At 44.1% G+C, this 17,593-nt stretch overlaps 1 protein-coding gene across 1 annotated transcript in view; it reads left to right on the top strand.

Annotated features, from left to right (window-relative positions):
• ABLIM2 (actin binding LIM protein family member 2) overlaps positions 1–17,593 on the top strand; it is a 230,106-nt gene that overhangs the window by 119,743 nt on the left and 92,770 nt on the right. Inside the window, exons 7-9 of the mRNA XM_073574547.1 lie at positions 330–417; positions 4,884–4,942; positions 5,473–5,550. Coding sequence (XP_073430648.1) covers positions 330–417; positions 4,884–4,942; positions 5,473–5,550 — 225 coding nt within the window. The remainder of the gene's footprint in view (positions 1–329; positions 418–4,883; positions 4,943–5,472; positions 5,551–17,593) is intronic.

The raw sequence follows: 17,593 nt of genomic DNA, 5'->3' as shown, positions 1-17,593 counted from the left end.
GTACATTGCATATTGACAGCTGTTAATCAGTGCTGGGGGCGTGGTTGGACTAGGAGGCACGTGGGCAGCTAGTCTGGCAGTGAACAAAACACTTATTGTATTGAAGCAACAGCTCACAGCCTAGTAAGTGACACATTGTTGAAATCAGTGTCTCAGCCCCTACATCATACTGCTCTCAGATTACATAGCAAACACCTGCTGAGAGATCCCCTTTAAGTCTAGAAAACTCTAGTAATCTTCTGGTACATCCATATGGTCTATAACAAAAAAAATGGTGAATTTAGTTTTGGAGAGAAATCCATTGTAACAAATCCATTCCTTCCTTGTAGGCCGGAGAAAAACATTATCACCCCACATGTGCGCGATGTATCCGCTGCAACCAGATGTTTGCCGAGGGTGAGGAGATGTACCTGCAAGGTGAGCTTTCTGTTATCCTCTACCACCATCATGTCTCATGTCATGCATGCATATGATGGTGTACAGACTTCAGGAAGGGTCCTTATTACAGGATTGTATTAATGTGCTTTTACACCGCTCAATTATCATAGACGAGTGTTCCTAGGAAAGCTTATCACACGATAATTGTGCAGTCTCAACAGGCTGGCAATCACCCGACGAGCAAAGAAAATGTTGGTTGAAGTTTACACAAAGTATCATCGTTGTTGCTAGCACATCGTCCTGTGTAAGCATGTGCTGCCGAGAACAATGGCAGCCTATCTATTACATGTCATTCAGTGCAATCTTCCTGTGTAACTGGCTATTAAGGTTTGAGGATCTCAGAATTCTTTTCCATTGTCTGATATGGGGGAAAAGAAGGATCTGACATGTTCTCTCCTTTGTTCCTACATCAAAGAAATTGCCCTCTCCGCATTATTGCAGACATTCTTGCTCGGCTGTGTGGAAGGAATACTAGTGTATGGAGTATTCAGACATCTACTGCCTAAACTTGTGTGGCCAGTTTAAGGCATCCCCTTCTTCCCACCCACTCTGGGTTTTCTTGGTACTTCAGCACCTCCTTTTTGTGATGCTGTGGAGATGGTTCTTCTCAGTCACTGCATACTGCTGTGTTACATCTGCAGGATCCATGCTATTCCTGTCGATAAGGCGAGATTGTGGGTTCTCAGTAGGTAGAGGGGAGTAAATTGCTTTTGGATAACTCTAAATGTGGTGTATTATGAAGAAAGGATCAGACATATTGACATGGATTAGCCCTATCCTTCTTTCCTTGATATCTCCTGTCTAGGGAAAGAACACATTAGAGGGCTGGTCACACGGGTTTACCTCGAGGAGCCAGATGACTGCAGTTTCTGATTTCTCCTACTCCTGCACAGATTAGAAGCACTTCACCTTCATATTAAATGCTTCAGGTTTCTTTTAGCAGTGCAGGGGTTAATCTGCTCGGTTAAGAGCTCCTGGAAGCTTTCCTGCACTAAGGCTCTCAGCTGTTCACTGTCAGCCACTCCCATCTCCTGTATAATATGGGCCCTGGCAAGCAGTCGTTGTCAGAGCTAGCCTATGCTGCATGGCTGGTGGTGGTTGTTATTGGAGAAGGCATTTGGTGTTATAGGAGAAGGCATTTGGTGGATTTATCTGTGACTGTTGCTAGGTTTTGAGTGTGTGATAATTGCCTTTCTTCTCTTACTTTGGTATAACCCCATCCTCCACTCCCCGGTGCATTTCTTTTGTTTGTATGAATATATTGTATGTTTGGTATTTTTTGTTACCCCTGTTCGTATTACTTTGTTAGTCTGGTAGGTGTATTACGGTATACTACTACTCCCCTCTTCCCTGGGATAGGGTACAGACTGAGGACGGATTCAGGAGCTAAGGGAAGGTACAGGGCCCCAGCGTCTTCACCATCAGAAGTAATCCGGGAAACAGGGCGAGCTAGGGTGCCCCTAGGGTTAGGGACAGGGAAGGAGCTCATGGTCCTGAGACACTCGACAACAGAGTTATGACTACTGGCCATTCCTAGAAAATATATTATGAGTGTGACCAATTTAAGTAAAACTTATGCTAATAAAATAAGTGGAGAGTGTGATTGCAGTCTAAATTGACTGTGGTAGAAAACCACAGAAGTCTGTGCATCGGCAGCAAATACTCCCAGTAGCAAAACAGAGCATGGATGGAGGTAAAATAAGTAATGAGTGCACAATACAAGGTGGTGAACTTTTTTGCTTTATAGCTGTGGGTGACAAGTAATCTAAAAATGAGCACAAACTTTAGGAAAGGTGGAACAGTAATGGGGTCAAACAATACCCTGGAGTTGACGCCGTTACTTACTGACTATAAATAGTGACAGAACTACATTTAGCCGGTGCCATTGTAAAAGACGGATGTTATATTTAGAGACAACCAGACATATCGCTGAATCACAACACCCGGTCTTATTTTATGTGTTGCTGACGTGATAATAATAATTAGCCGGACATTCAACTTTGACATTTTTTTTTCAATAGCTTTTTTATATATGATGAATTAGGAAAAAATGATTTATCAGGCTGGTCATAGACACGTGTAGGCTACATGGTGAACGTTAGATTTTATTCTGCGCCATATTTGGCTAAATTAGAGACTTTTCTCTTGTTATTTTTTTTTCTTAAATGCAGTCCGCAGGGTTAACCTACAGGGCTAGAAAGTAAAAAAAAAAAAAAAGATAAATGTGCAACTTGCACTTCAACTCAATGCTGGCCCACAACAGGCGTTGACTTCGTTTTCTGTTTTTTTTTTTGTTTTTGTTTTTTTTAGAAAAACAGTTTGAAAATGTATTAAGAGGCATTTTTTTTGCACATTTCACTCTATTAGGGTTATCAACCACTTGGGCATTTTTTTTTTAATTTATTGCATGTATCTCAGGCTAAAATCATTTTTATAATTGGGTTTTGTTCAAAATGTTGGATTCGATAGCCTCTGCACATTTTATTGCTGGATGCAGAATGAGTTAACTGAGAATCCGTCGGTGAGCTCGTCCTGACAGCTAATTTATGACCACAGATCACATTGTAGTTGAATGTGCAGAGAAACAAAAAGCCTGGAAGAGCCAAATGGTGCAACATTTTTAATGAAACCCAATTGAAAAAATGATGTTAAGACCAAAGTACATGCATTTAAAATAAATAAATAAAATATATAGAGTGGGGAAAAAAAGTATTTAGTCAGTCAGCAATAGTGCAAGTACCACCACTTAAAAAGATGAGAGGCGTCTGTAATTTACATCATAGGTAGACCTCACTTATGGGAGACAAACTGAGAAAAAAAATCCAGAAAATCACATTGTCTGTTTTTTTTTTCATTTTATTTGCATATTATGGTGGAAAATAAGTATTTGGTCAGAAACAAAATTTCATCTCAATACTTTGTGATATATCCTTTGTTGGCAATGACAGAGGTCAAACGTTTTCTGTAAGTCTTCACAAGGTTGCCACACACTGTTGTTGGTATGTTGGCCCATTCCTCCATGCAGATCTCCTCTAGAGCAGTGATGTTTTTGGCTTTTCGCTTGGCAACACGGACTTTCAACTCCCTCCAAAGGTTTTCTATAGGGTTGAGATCTGGAGACTGGCTAGGCCACTCCAGGACCTTGAAATGCTTCTTACGAAGCCACTCCTTCGTTGCCCTGGCGGTGTGCTTTGGATCATTGTCAAGTTGAAAGACACAGCCACGTTTCATCTTCAATGCCCTTGCTGATGGAAGGAGGTTTGCACTCAAAATCTCACGATACATGGCCCCATTCATTCTTTCATGTACCCGGATCAGTCGTCCTGGCCCCTTTGCAGAGAAACAGCCCCAAAGCATGATGTTTCCACCACCATGCTTTACAGTAGGTATGGTGTTTGATGGATGCAACTCAGTATTCTTTTTCCTCCAAACACGACAAGTTGTGTTTCTACCAAACAGTTCCAGTTTGGTTTCATCAGACCATAGGACATTCTCCCAAAACTCCTCTGGATCATCCAAATGCTCTCTAGCAAACTTCAGACGGGCCCGGACATGTACAGGCTTAAGCAGTGGGACACGTCTGGCACTGCAGGATCTGAGTCCATGGTGGCGTAGTGTGTTACTTATGGTAGGCCTTGTTACATTGGTCCCAGCTCTCTGCAGTTCATTCACTAGGTCCCCCCGCGTGGTTCTGGGATTTTTGCTCACCGTTCTTGTGATCATTCTGACCCCACGGGGTGGGATTTTGCGTGGAGCACCAGATCGAGGGAGATTATCAGTGGTCTTGTATGTCTTCCATTTTCTAATTATTGTTCCCACAGTTGATTTCTTCACTCCAAGCTGGTTGGCTATTGCAGATTCAGTCTTCCCAGCCTGGTGCAGGGCTACAATTTTGTTTCTGGTGTCCTTTGACAGCTCTTTGGTCTTCACCATAGTGGAGTTTGGAGTCAGACTGTTTGAGGGTGTGCACAGGTGTCTTTTTATACTGATAACAAGTTTAAACAGGTGCCATTACTACAGGTAATGAGTGGAGGAAAGAGGAGACTCTTAAAGAAGAAGTTACAGGTCTGTGAGAGCCAGAAATCTTGATTGCTTGTTTCTGACCAAATACTTATTTTCCACCATAATATGCAAATAAAATGAAAAAAAAACAGACAATGTGATTTTCTGGATTTTTTTTTCTCAGTTTGTCTCCCATAGTTGAGGTCTACCTATGATGTAAATTACAGGAGCCTTTCATCTTTTTAAGTGGTGGAACTTGCACTATTGCTGACTGACTAAATACTTTTTTTCCCCACTGTATATATAATCTGTCTTACTAAATCTCCCGTTTTGTGTTTTCAGTTTCTCTTCTCTGTGGTGTCCTCTTGCTGTCAACGAGTATGTTCTCTATCACTTGCAATTAAATATTCTGATTTAATTCTGGATGTTTTCTTTTTCTATAGGGAACTCAATATGGCACCCAATTTGCAGACAAGCAGCCAAAACAGAAGAAAGAAACAAGGTAAATGATTATTACTTAATATGATAATGTATGAGAAACAGACGCCCCTAAAAGGAATGCAGGAGAAAAGAAATGATATACCCACAAATATAGGGCACTAACGGGTGGGATTTCCCAAAATAATACATTTACTGATGTCCTGTCCTCAAATAGTGTGCCAAGCGCAAAATTGTCTTTATATAAAGATGTGCTCTTCCTCACCTTTTCCCTTGGCTCGAGATGAAAGGCACACGATGATAAAAAAATATATATATATATTTTGTGATACTCTGCAGTGAGATGTTTATGCTGTATGTGTCTACATGTTGCCACCTAGTGGTTGTGATGTGAGTTGCACCCTGTTGTATCATGAGAAATTAGAGTCTTTAACAAAATTGGCAAAAGGTAAGTGTGGTCTTATCCGTAGTAGTTACATGTTTGGTTCTTCCGACACTTCCATTTCACCTGAACATCATATTTTTCCAAAGCATTTATGCCAGATGATTAGCCGCTGTGATTTCTGGTAACTTTATATGTTCTTCATAATCTAGGAAACAAGAACGTCATCAGAGAGCATCATATCAGTTCCAACCTCAAACACGTCCGGATCTCCCAGTAGAGTCATTTATGTGAGTTTTTATTGATGACGTTGTAATTGATTTATATGACTTTACTGTGAGATTTTTCAGCAGTCTGTTCTCACTTTATGGCATCTATGGTGGACTATAATAGGCAATTAGCACATATAAAATCCGGCAGGCAATTGGTGAGCAGAGCTCGAAATGGGCACAGAATTTGCTCAGACTGTAAAGGATGCATAATGATCGAGGCTACGGCACACGTGTATGACCCCCTTGACTTGTCATACACATGGAAAATTTCATAAACAAGCAAAGATTCAGTACATTATTTGAAAAGAATGTCTCTTTCCTCAGTTATCAGACTACTCACCACCCCTGGCTCCAACACTGATCATTTACTCTGAATTCACCGCCCAAATCCATCTTCAGTGAAAACAGATTATCAGATCACTGAGGGATCAGATTACAGCTGCTCCTCATAGATTTCTATAGAGAAGGGAGGAAAAAGAGTAGGAGCTAGAAAGAGCGATATTGAGATGGTGCTGCTAAAAAGAGTCACCCCAGAACTATTTGCACAGTTACACTGCTCAGTACTCGGTATAATATCCTTCATTGCTGCTCCTAATGAATAGGGGAGCAGGATCTCCTCTTGTCAATGTGTGACAACTTTGCATTTTGACTTTTTCTTTAAGGATTAAGCCTCTTTTTTATTACAAATCAATTGTATAAGAAAAGACTCAATAAACTATTAGACAAAATGCCCTTTTCTCCAGTTATTAGATTGCTCTCTTCCTCCGGTGTTGATCATTTACTCTTGAATTTTCTTCACAAATCTATCTTCAGTGAAAACAAATTCTGAGCTCACCGAGGGATCAGATTACAGCTGCTGCACATAGATGTGTTACGCGGGGCTTAGGTCAAAGAAGGCTGAAATACCCGGGGCCCCTGCGGAGTCCCTCCAACTAGGGAAAACCCTGTCTGACCCTCAACTCAGGGTTTTTGCTAATGGTGCAAATGCCTGAGCCTCCAACCTTTCCTTATCTCCTGCTCAGCCCTAAGCTGAACCCTCCACCCAGTGAGTCGTCAAACCACCAAAGCCCCACACAGTAATGACAGACAGGGAGAACTTAAACCGCACCGCGCCGCATACACACAGGACAATACTATAATGTGAACAGGGCAAAACAAAGCACAAATATAGGAAGGCGAAAAGGTAACAACGGATCATACGACACCAGCTACGAATTTCTCTCTCCAACACCTCCTCTCCAGACCGGAACCACTTGGCATAAAACACAAGTTATAATCGGTGACGCCCATAGGCCAGCACTAGTGATGGGCGAGTCCTAAATTACTCGGAATCGCTTGACTCTAGCGAGTCCGAGCCCGGGACTCGCTACTCGTTGCGAGTCTAGCGAGTCCAATGTTAATGAATGGGGAAGCGAGTCTTAGCGAGTAATTTGCGATTTACAAATCGCAGATGTGTCTCGGAAAGCGCTTGCATTGGCGATTTGTAAACCCCACTCGCAACAGTTTGTTGCTGCTGTGTCCGAGTCCAAACTCGCATTTGTTTGTCTTATTTAGCGCCGATGAGGCGAGGGAAGCGATTTTCTCTAGCACACACCATGCTTTGAGCAAACAGGAAATAATCCGAGTCGAGTTGACATACGCACACACACACAGAGCAATACAGAGCAATCATGGCCCGTGTCACTGTCAACACGCTGCAGTTGATTGATCTGGTGGAGGCTCGGCCCCTGCTTTGGCTCCCCACTGACCCTGCCTATGGGCATAACATCCAGCGGACTACAGCCTGGAGGGAGATCGCTCAAGTGATGTTCCCTGCACTGCTACGGCCACGACCTCGTCCCTTTGCAACCTCTTTTTTGGGAAATTGTGGTTTTTGTGACATTGTTGACAAATGCACAGTCACCGAGATGGAGTTAGGTGGTGCTGTAGGCGTCACTTGCTGGCGGGGTAAGTGTGTGTGCTGACACCTAGCAGTGAGGCTGCACACTAGTCCCTGCACTGTGCACTGCACTGTAAGGCTTGATCCTCCCTGCCTGCCTGCCTACAGTCTACACAGTACTCCTCTGTCCTCCTGGTAGCTCTCAGAAGAGCTGTTTGGGTTTAACACTAGGACTACTGGACTCGTGACCCCGCCTAGAACTACTGAAAGGAGTCATTTTGACTCCTTGCTTGTTTTCGTTTATTTTTAGAGTTTCATTTGTGGTTATTTATTAATAATTATATTTTTTGTAATGTATTATTATTGTGAGATCCAACAGTAATGCTTTTGATTGTTTTTTTTCTGCTTTTCTTATTTTTCTACAGAAAATAACAATAATTATAATAGACGTTTTTCAAACATTTTTTTTTATTCAAGTGCACACATATAAACAACAACTGAAGAACAAAAAGCAGAGAAAATGTAGGTGGAGGAGCATAAAAATGAAAATATGGCGCAGAATTCACCTTCTAAACATTTGGTGTTTCGCATTTTAGGCATTGCCTTTGATTTATGGCAGTACAATGCCCACACAAAGACTTACCACAAGTCTTACAATTGCCGACAGATCTATTTTTCTTGCACTTTTCTTTGATCTGGCAAAATTTTGTTTGAACCATCACTTCTGAGCATGTAGAAACTTGGGACGTGGAACCCTTTTCCCTATCTGTGACATAAGGACCACTCAACTCTCTCACAAGCGTTTGCAAAAATGCCTTGCGTGACATTTTTTGGTGGGTAATCTCCTTGAATATTATCCATGCATTTATACCCGCAAAGTCTAAGGCATTTTCAAATGCATGAACAGGCCATCTCCTTGTGCATGTTCGTGTGGTATATTTTCGTGCCATCTGATCCACTACATCTACTCCATATTTTGTTTCATTGTAAAACTTTACCGTTTCTGGAGTTTTTTTAGCGGAATCAGACGCAACAACAACATCTGGATGGACGGAACTCAAAATGACAACATTTTTGTTGGGCTTTCCTTGATATACTGTAAGTGTAAAATTGTCTTCATTTCTAAACACTTTAGTGTTGTACAATTCCTCTTTCATGGATTTTATTTCTTTAGGCACTTCTCGCCTTATCTTGTTCAGTGTTCCCACGATGGTTGTTCCTTTGCTTTTTAGCTGTTTAGCTAATTTTACTGAAGTAAAATAATTATCGGTTGTAACATTGCGACCTTTTTTCAAAAACGGGTCCAATAACTTCATTACCACATGGTCAGCTAAACGGTCCTCAGCACGGCATGTGTCATCTTTTGCCTAGATAAGGGAAGCCATTTGCCAGATATTTGCTCTCCTTATCAACAGCTAGCCAATATTTGTGGCCATATTTATCTGGTTTGGAAGGCATGTACTGCGTGAATGGACACCTAGTTTTGCTTGGGAAAAGTTGCTCATCCACCGTTATGTATGGGCCAGGTTTGTAACACGCAATACAATTTTCAATAAACCTGTCCCACACAGTAGAAAATAGAGCAAACTTGTCCGTTTGCAGTCTCTCCGATCGAGCAGATTTCTCATCAAATCTGATAAGATAAGAGCCTAGAGTAAACAAGCTATTTTGTTCAGTATTACACAGTAATACAAGCAGGTAAAACACAAGGAAAATGTGAAAAGTTGACATGTAAATTGAACTACATCTATATGAACATCAGGGTAAATAAGACAGAGTGAAAAAATTATGCACAAAACTTTATAGCAACATTTAGTGACTAAAGGACCTCAAAATATAGTAGGGAGTCAAAATGACTCCCTTCAGTAGTTCTTGGTAAATTTTGAAAAAAACGCGCAAATTTTTCACAAAAATTATTATTCTCAAAAAATCTTTTTTCACATCATATTTGAGGAAAAGTCACCGAGTTTCAAGCCGGAATTCTGAAAAATGTAGTCACAGAAGAGAAATAAAAAACGAAAGGAGTCAAAATGACTCCATCAGTAGTTCTAGTGTTAATATAAGGAATCTTGAAGTTTCCCTACACTAACTGACAATCCCTATGATCTGCTCAAGCATCTACCTCACCCTGCTCTATCTCAGATCTCTCAGGAATGTAGAGGAAATGGCGGTGGAAAAGGCTTATATACAGCCTCGCCTCTCATACATGACTTAGGCATCACGATGGACAGAAGCCAATCATAGTCCTGCCACAACCAACATTACTGAATATGATTGGCTAACATGCTTGTCCATCTAAAAAAGTTTTCTGACCTAACACGCTAGGCTGTCTCGGAAGCTTTGTAGGAACATAACAGATTCTATATTTGCGAGTCCCGAATCCAGTATACAGGACTCGGGATTCGTAGACTCGCTCAGACTCGCTCACAATCGCTGTGTGTTGACATAGGCTGTCTTGGAAACTTGTAGGAACATAACAGATTCTGTATAAGCGAGTCCCGAATCCAGTATACAGGACTCGGAATCGTAGACTCGCTCAGACTCGCTGTTGACAGCGATGTGATATAGCGAGTCTAGCGAGTGAGAAAAAAAAACTCTGACAAAACTAGGATTGCCATTGACTTGCATTGGACTCGTTACTGTGCGAGTAATCACTGGGAGACTCGCCGAGTAACGAGTCCCTTACTATTCGCCGAGTAACGAGTCCTAGCGAGTAGACTCGCCCATCCCTAGCCAGCACGACTATTTAAAGACCGTGGGCGTGACCAAACATCCCACCTGATTTCCAGCTAGATTAACCCCCAATAACCTGAGTAAAATCAAGCCGGCGCCACTGTGGCTATATTGGACTGAGATGGAACTACCGCTGCCTGCCAGACGCTGTGGTGTGAATAGTGTCCGACATGACAGTACCCCGTCTTCTACGAGGGACCTCAGGGCCCTCAAGACTCATAGGACCCAGCTTGTCCGGATGACGGCGGTGAAACGAACTGACCAGCCGATCCGCATGTATGTCCGTGGCTGGTACCCAAGACCTCTCCTCCGGACCATACCCCCGCCAGTGTACCAAATACTGAAGAGTACGGCGCAGTACTCGAGAGTCCACCACCTTGGAGACTTCAAACTCTAAATCGCCATCCGCCATGACTGGAGGTGGCATCGGCGTCGTGTCCACAGAGCCTACCACCTTTTTCAATAAAGCCCTGTGAAACACGTTGTGTATCTTGTATACCGCAGGAAGTTCCAACCGATAAGCAACCGGGTTAATGATGGCAGCAATCTTAAAAGGGCCAATAAACCTTGGACCCAATTTCAATGATGGAATTTTGAGTTTTATGTTTTTAGTAGCTAACCACACCCAATCACCCACACACAGGTCCGGACCTGGCACGCGTCTAGCGTCAGCCACTCATTTGTACCTTGCACTCATGCTCAGCAATCGCTGTTTCACACTCCTCCAGACCGATGATAGTTGAACTCCTAGCTGGTCCTCCTCCGGGACGCCCCTAGAGCCACCCTGACGCAAGGTACAAAATTGAGGATGGTGCCAGTAAACACAAAAGAACGGAGACTCTCCCGATGATTCTTGGCGGTAATTATTTAACGCGAACTCGGCCAAGGGAAGGAATGTCGACCACTCCTCTTGGTTGTCAGACACAAAACATCGCAAATACTGCTCCAGATTTTGGTTCATTCGCTCAGTTTGACCATTTGACTGCGGATGAAACGCCGACGAATGAGACAACTTGATCCCCAATCGTGAGCAAAAAGCTTTCCAAAACTTCGCCACAAACTGGGTACCCCTATCAGACACTATGTCCGACGGAACTCCGTGTAGTCTGAGCACCTCCTGCACAAAAACCTGAGCCAACGTCTTCGCGTTGGGCAAGGAAGGCAACGACACAAAATGCGCCATCTTCGAAAATCGATCAACCACCACCAGGATGACCGTGTTCCCCACCGAGGCAGGCAAGTCCATGATAAAGTCCATGGAGATTTCTGTCCATGGCCTACTAGCTACCCCCAGAGGCTGTAGAGTGCCAGCAGGACGGGATCTGGGCGACTTGGCCCTGGCGCACGTGATGCAAGCTGCCACGTACGAGACCACGTCCTTCCGGATCTTTGGCCACCAGAAGCGGCGCGATACCAGCTCCAAGGTGCCCCTAACCCCTGGATGACCGGCCAGGAAAGAGTCGTGGTGTTCCTCCAACACCTTAAGACAAAGATGAAGGGGTACGAATGACTTGTTAGCGGGAAGTCCTGGCGGTACCTCCTCCTGGGCCTCGGCAATCTCCGCCTCTATCTCAGTCATGAGAGCCGAAACCACTACACCTTCCTGGAGGATGGGTACCGGATCTTCCCGAGGTTCTCCCCCCGGAAAACACCTGGACAAGGCAACCGCCTTGGTGTTTTTAGCCCCAGGACGGTAAGTCACCAGAAAGTTAAATCGAGTAAAAAACAATGCCCAGCGAGCCTGCCTGGGAGACAGACGCTTGGCCGACTCCAGATAGAGCAGGTTTTTATGGTCGGTGATGACTGTGACCTGGTGGACCGCCCCCTCCAAGAAGTGTCGCCATTCCTCAAAAGCCAATTTGATGGCCAACAACTCCCTGTTGCCGATATCGTAATTCCGTTCGGCAGGCGACAGCTTCTTGGAGAAGTAGGCGCATGGACGCATATTGCTCAAGGACGAGCCCTGTGACAGTACTGCCCCCACTTCCACCTCAGACACATCGACCTCCACAGTAAAAGGTTTAGATACGTCCGGTTGCACCAGAATGGGGGCTGAAGCAAAACGGTTTTTCAGAAGCTCAAATGCACGCACCGCCACCTCAGACCAGATAGCGAGATTGGTACCTTTTCTCGTCATGTCCGTGAGCGGTTTGGCTATAGTAGAAAAATTCTTAATAAACTTCCTATAATAGTTGGCAAACCCAAGGAACCACTGGAGCGCTTTTAGATTTTCAGGCCGTTCCCATCGCAGCACCGCTTGCACCTTCGCGGCGTCCATTTTAAACCCTGCGGCGGACACAATATATCCCAAAAAAGGCAACTCCTGAACAAAAAATACGCATTTTTCAAGCTTAGCATAGAGCTTATTCTCACGGAGCAACTGTAACACCTGCCTGACATGCTCTAAATGAGTGTCCCGTTCGCCCGAATAAATGAGGATATCATCCAGGTACACAATCACAAATTTCCCCAGCACATGAGCGAATACATCATTTATGAAATGTTGGAAAACAGCAGGCGCGGTTGTCAACCCAAATGGCATAACTAGGCTTTCAAAATGACCCTCAGGGGTATTAAACGCCGTCTTCCACTCATCCCCCTGACAGACCCTTATGAGGTTGTACGCCCCTCTGAGGTCAAGTTTGGAAAACCACTTCGCACCAGCCACCTGGTTGAACAAATCAGGGATCAGAGGCATCGGGTAGGGATCACGGACCGTAATCTGGTTTAACTCCCGAAAATCCAGACACGGGCGTAACCCCCCATCTTTCTTCTTAATGAAGAAAAACCCCGCTGCTACAGGCGAGGATGAAGGCCGGATGTGCCCTTTACTTAGACTCTCCGCGATGTAGTCTTTAAGAGCTTGTCTCTCCGGACCAGAAATACTAAACATCCTAGCCTTTGGCAATTTGGCCCCGGGTTTTAACCTAATCACACAGTCATAGGTTCGATGTGGAGGTAGTTCTGAGCAACCCCTCTCAGAGAATACGTCCGCAAAATCCAGCAATGCCTCCGGAAGGCTGGACTTCACGGCGGACACACATGTGGCCAAGCAATTTTCCTGGCAGAAACCACTCCACTGGACTATGTCCTGGGTTCTCCAGTCAATCACCGGGTTGTGCTTGGACAACCATGGGAAACCCAGGACCATTTGTGTAGGACCCCAATGTGGAGTTTAACCTCAGCTACAAACTCAGTAATCTCCCCCTGTGGGAGGGGAGCGGCATTAATGGTAACCACGCGAATAGGATGAGGGAGTTTTTCGATCTTAAAACCGGCCGTGCGTGCAAACTCCTCATCCATGAGATTGGTGGTGGAACCGCTATCCACAAACACTGATATTGGTAGCTCTCTGCCCGCAATAATAACCCTGGCAGGGAGCATACATTGAGCTACTATCATGGAGGATATGCATACGCTCAGTTGGGCCTCCTCCATACCCTCTGAGCTTACCAGTTTTCCGCCGGTGCGACTTTCTTAGGTAGCACAGGACAAGCATTTACATAATGATCTCTTTTACCACAGTAAAAACATGCTCCTTGCTTCCTGAACCCAGGAACGCGACGCTTAACATGTGATACCCCAGCGATTTGCATAGGTTCAGTGGGCTGACCTGCAGCATCCACACTTGCACCCCTGCTTTCCCCCAGGGGCAGCGTCTCCTGCGCCCCCTGACGCAAACGGCGATCAATACGAATAACCAAACTCATGGCAGACTCTAACGATGCAGGAGTCTCATACATCAGGAGGGCCTGTTTAACTCTTCCTGAAACCCCATGAATAAACTGACTCTGCAGCGCTGGGTCGTTCCACTGTGTGTCTACTGCCCAACGGCGAAATTCTGAACAATAGTCTTCCGCCATACGTTCCCCCTGACGGAGGGCGCGGATTTTAGATTCCGCTAGAGCCAATCTGTCGGGATCATCATAAATGAGCCCGAGTGCTGAAAAAACATTCTCAACCGAATGAAACGTAGCAGAGTCAGCTGGTAAGGAAAACGCCCATGCTTGGGGGTCCACACTCAGTAAGGATAACACCAGACCCACCCACTGAGCCTCATTACCTGAGGAGACAGGGCGCATGCGAAAGTATAACTTGCAGGCCTTCCGAAAGATGACAAATTTGTTGCGTTCCCCAGCAAATCTTTCAGGCAGCGGAATCTTCGGCTCTGCACCTGCACCTGCAGAAGCCGCTTGCACATTAGCTATAACCAGGCCCTGCTGCTGAACTGCCCCCTTCAACTCGGTGACCTGTAAGGACAGCGCCGCCAACTGGCGGTTTATGGAAGTCATGGAATCCATGGACTACCAAAATATTGTGGGCCGATTATAATGTTACGCGGGGCTTAGGTCAAAGAAGGCTGAAATACCCGGGGCCCCTGCGGAGTCCCTCCAACTAGGGAAAACCCTGTCTGACCCTCAACTCAGGGTTTTTGCTAATGGTGCAAATGCCTGAGCCTCCAACCTTTCCTTATCTCCTGCTCAGCCCTAAGCTGAACCCTCCACCCTCCACCCAGTGAGTCGTCAAACCACCAAAGCCCACACAGTAATGACAGACAGGGAGAACTTAAACCGCACCGCGCCGCATACACACAGGACAATACTATAATGTGAACAGGGCAAAACAAAACACAAATATAGGAAGGCGAAAAGGTAACAACGGATCATACGCCACCAGCTACGAATCTCTCTCTCCAACACCTCCTCTCCAGACCGGAACCACTTGGCATAAAACACATGCTATAATCGGCGAAGCCCATAGGCCAGCACGACTATTTAAAGACCATGGGTGTGACCAAACATCCCACCTGATTTCCAGCTAGATTATCCCCCAATAACCTGAGTAAAATCAAGCCGGCGCCACTGAGGCTATAGTGGACGGAGATGGAACTACCGCTGCCTGCCGGACGCTGTGGTGTGAATAGCGTCCGACATGACAAGATGTCTATAGAAAACGGAGGAAAAAGAGGCAATGCTAGGTAACATAGTAAGGCCAAAAAAGATATTAGTCCATCCAGTTCAACCTATAAAATTCTGTCAGAATGAATCCCCAGATCCACATCCTTCTAAAGAACCTAACAATAACTGTAAGATACAGTATTGTTACGCTCCAGGAAGACATCCAGGCCTCTCTTGAACCCTTCGACTGAGTTCGCCATCACCACCTCCACAGGCAGGGAATTCTGGATTCTCACTGCCCTAACAGTAAAGAATCCTCTTCTATGTTGGTGGAAAAACCTTCTCTCCTCCAAATGCAGAGAATGCCCCCTTGTGACCGTCACCTTCCTTGGTATAAACAGATCCTCGGAGAGATATTTGTATTGTCCCCTTATATACTTGGTTGTTAGATCGCCCCTCAGTCGTCTTTTTTCTAGACTAAATAATCTTAATTTTGCTAATCTCTCTGGGTATTGTAGCTCCCCCATCCCCTTTATTAATTTTGTCGCCCTCCTTTGTACTCGCTCTAGTTCCATTATATCCTTCCTGAGCGGTGCCCAAAACTGTACACAGTACTCCATGTGCGGTCTAACCAGATATTTGTACAGAGGCAGTGTAATGCTCTCATCATGTGTATCCAGACCTCTTTTAATGCACCCCATGATCCTGTTTGCCTTGGCAGCCGTTGCCTGGCACTGGCTGCTCCAGGTAAGTTTATCATTAACTAGGATCCCCAAGTCCTTCTCCATGTCAGATTTACCCAGTGGTTTACCGTTCAGTGTGTAATGGTGATATTGATTCCTTCTTCCCATGTGTATAACCTTACATTTATCATTGTTAAACTGCATCTGCCACCTTCAGCCCAAGTTCCCAACTTATCCAGATCCATCTGTAGCAGAATACTATCTTCTCTTGTATTAACTGCTTTACATAGTTTTGTATCATCTGCAAATATCGATATTTTACTGTGCAAACCTTCAAACCAGATCGTTAATAAATATGTTGAAGAGAATAGGTCCCAACACCGACCCCTGCGGTACCCCACTGGTCACAGCAACCCAGTTAGAGAATATACCATTTATAACCACCCTCTGCTTTCTATCACTAAGCCAGTTACTTACCCATTTACACACATTTTCCCCCAGACCCCGCATTCTCATTTTGTGTACCAACCTCTTGGTTGGTAGACAGACACGGAGATGGTGCTGCTAAAAAGTGTGTTATGTCACCCCACAGCTGTCCTCACAGTTACACTGCTCAGTACTTAGTATATTGTCCTCCATGCTGTGCTGCTCCTTATGAATAGGGGAGCAGAATTTACTCCTCTCAATGTGTGCATTGTTTAGGAGACATCATAACAGTTACTCTGGGCAAAGTCTGGAGCTAAGCTCAGAGAAGACTGAGAATTTGAAAAGAAGACTTGAAAACTGGTTAACCTGAGCTCTGATCACTGCTGTTAACCATTTATATGACCCTGCTGGCTCCAGCATTTGAATGAAACACTCGCTGGTGAGCACACAAGCTCTCGTCGGCCCCTCACGTTGCGAGGTATCGATGTGTTATCATGGCCGTCAGAGACCTGCTGAAGGCCCCTGTGGTTGCCATCTTGGTACTTCTTTGGACCCTAGCCACAGGCTGAGCTTCATTGGAGGCCATGATTTACACTATATGCTGCATATACTACATGTACAAGAGATCAGATGATCATAAATTCAAGTTCCCTAAGGAAACTAAAAAATAATGTAGGGAAAAAAAAGGTTTTTAAAGTTAAAAAAAAAAAAATCTAAAAAAATCAAACCCCCTGCCTTTTTCATCATTAAAATATAAAGAAATTAGAAAAATAAACATGTTCTGTATTTTTTCACCATATTATTCCAGTAGGAATTTTTTTTTACTTTACATGATAAAACGAACAGTGTCCTTCAAAACTTCAAGTTGTCCTGCAAAAAAAAAAGCCATCATATGGTTATGTTCACTTTAAAAAAGAAAAAGTTATGGCACTTCGAAGGAGAGAAGACAGCACAACAATGAAAATTTGCCAAGGAGTGAAGGAGTTTAAACAATGTAATAAAAAAAAGTACCAAATTTCTGTGTCCGCAAAAAAAAAAATTCTTGGTGAATAAATTATGTCTCATGTTGATTTTTTCCTCCTTCTTTTTCAGTATCTTCTACTATATCCAAAAGTTATTGGCGCTTAATTTCTCAAGTAAATATATACAGTCATGGCCAAAAGTCTTGGCACCCTTGAAATTGTTCCAGAAAATGAAGTATTTCTCCTAAAAAATTATTGGAGTTACACATGTTTTGTTATACACATGTTTATTTCATTTTTGTGTATTGAAACAGCACAAAACAGTGAGGCAAACTGGACATCATTTCACACAAAAACCCAAAAATGGGCAGGACAAAATTGTTGGCACCTTTCCAAAATTTTGAGTAAATAACTTTGTTTCAAGCATGTGATGCTCGCTCAAACTCACCTGTGGCAAAGAACAGGTGTGGACAATATGAA

This window comes from Dendrobates tinctorius, unplaced genomic scaffold (genome assembly GCF_039654945.1).
Source record: "Dendrobates tinctorius isolate UK_male_01 unplaced genomic scaffold, ASM3965494v1 ptg000039l, whole genome shotgun sequence".
Classification (NCBI taxonomy): domain Eukaryota; kingdom Metazoa; phylum Chordata; class Amphibia; order Anura; family Dendrobatidae; genus Dendrobates; species Dendrobates tinctorius.
The sequence above is the reverse complement of the archived record's forward strand: the minus strand, read 5'-3'. Positions and strand labels throughout refer to the sequence as shown.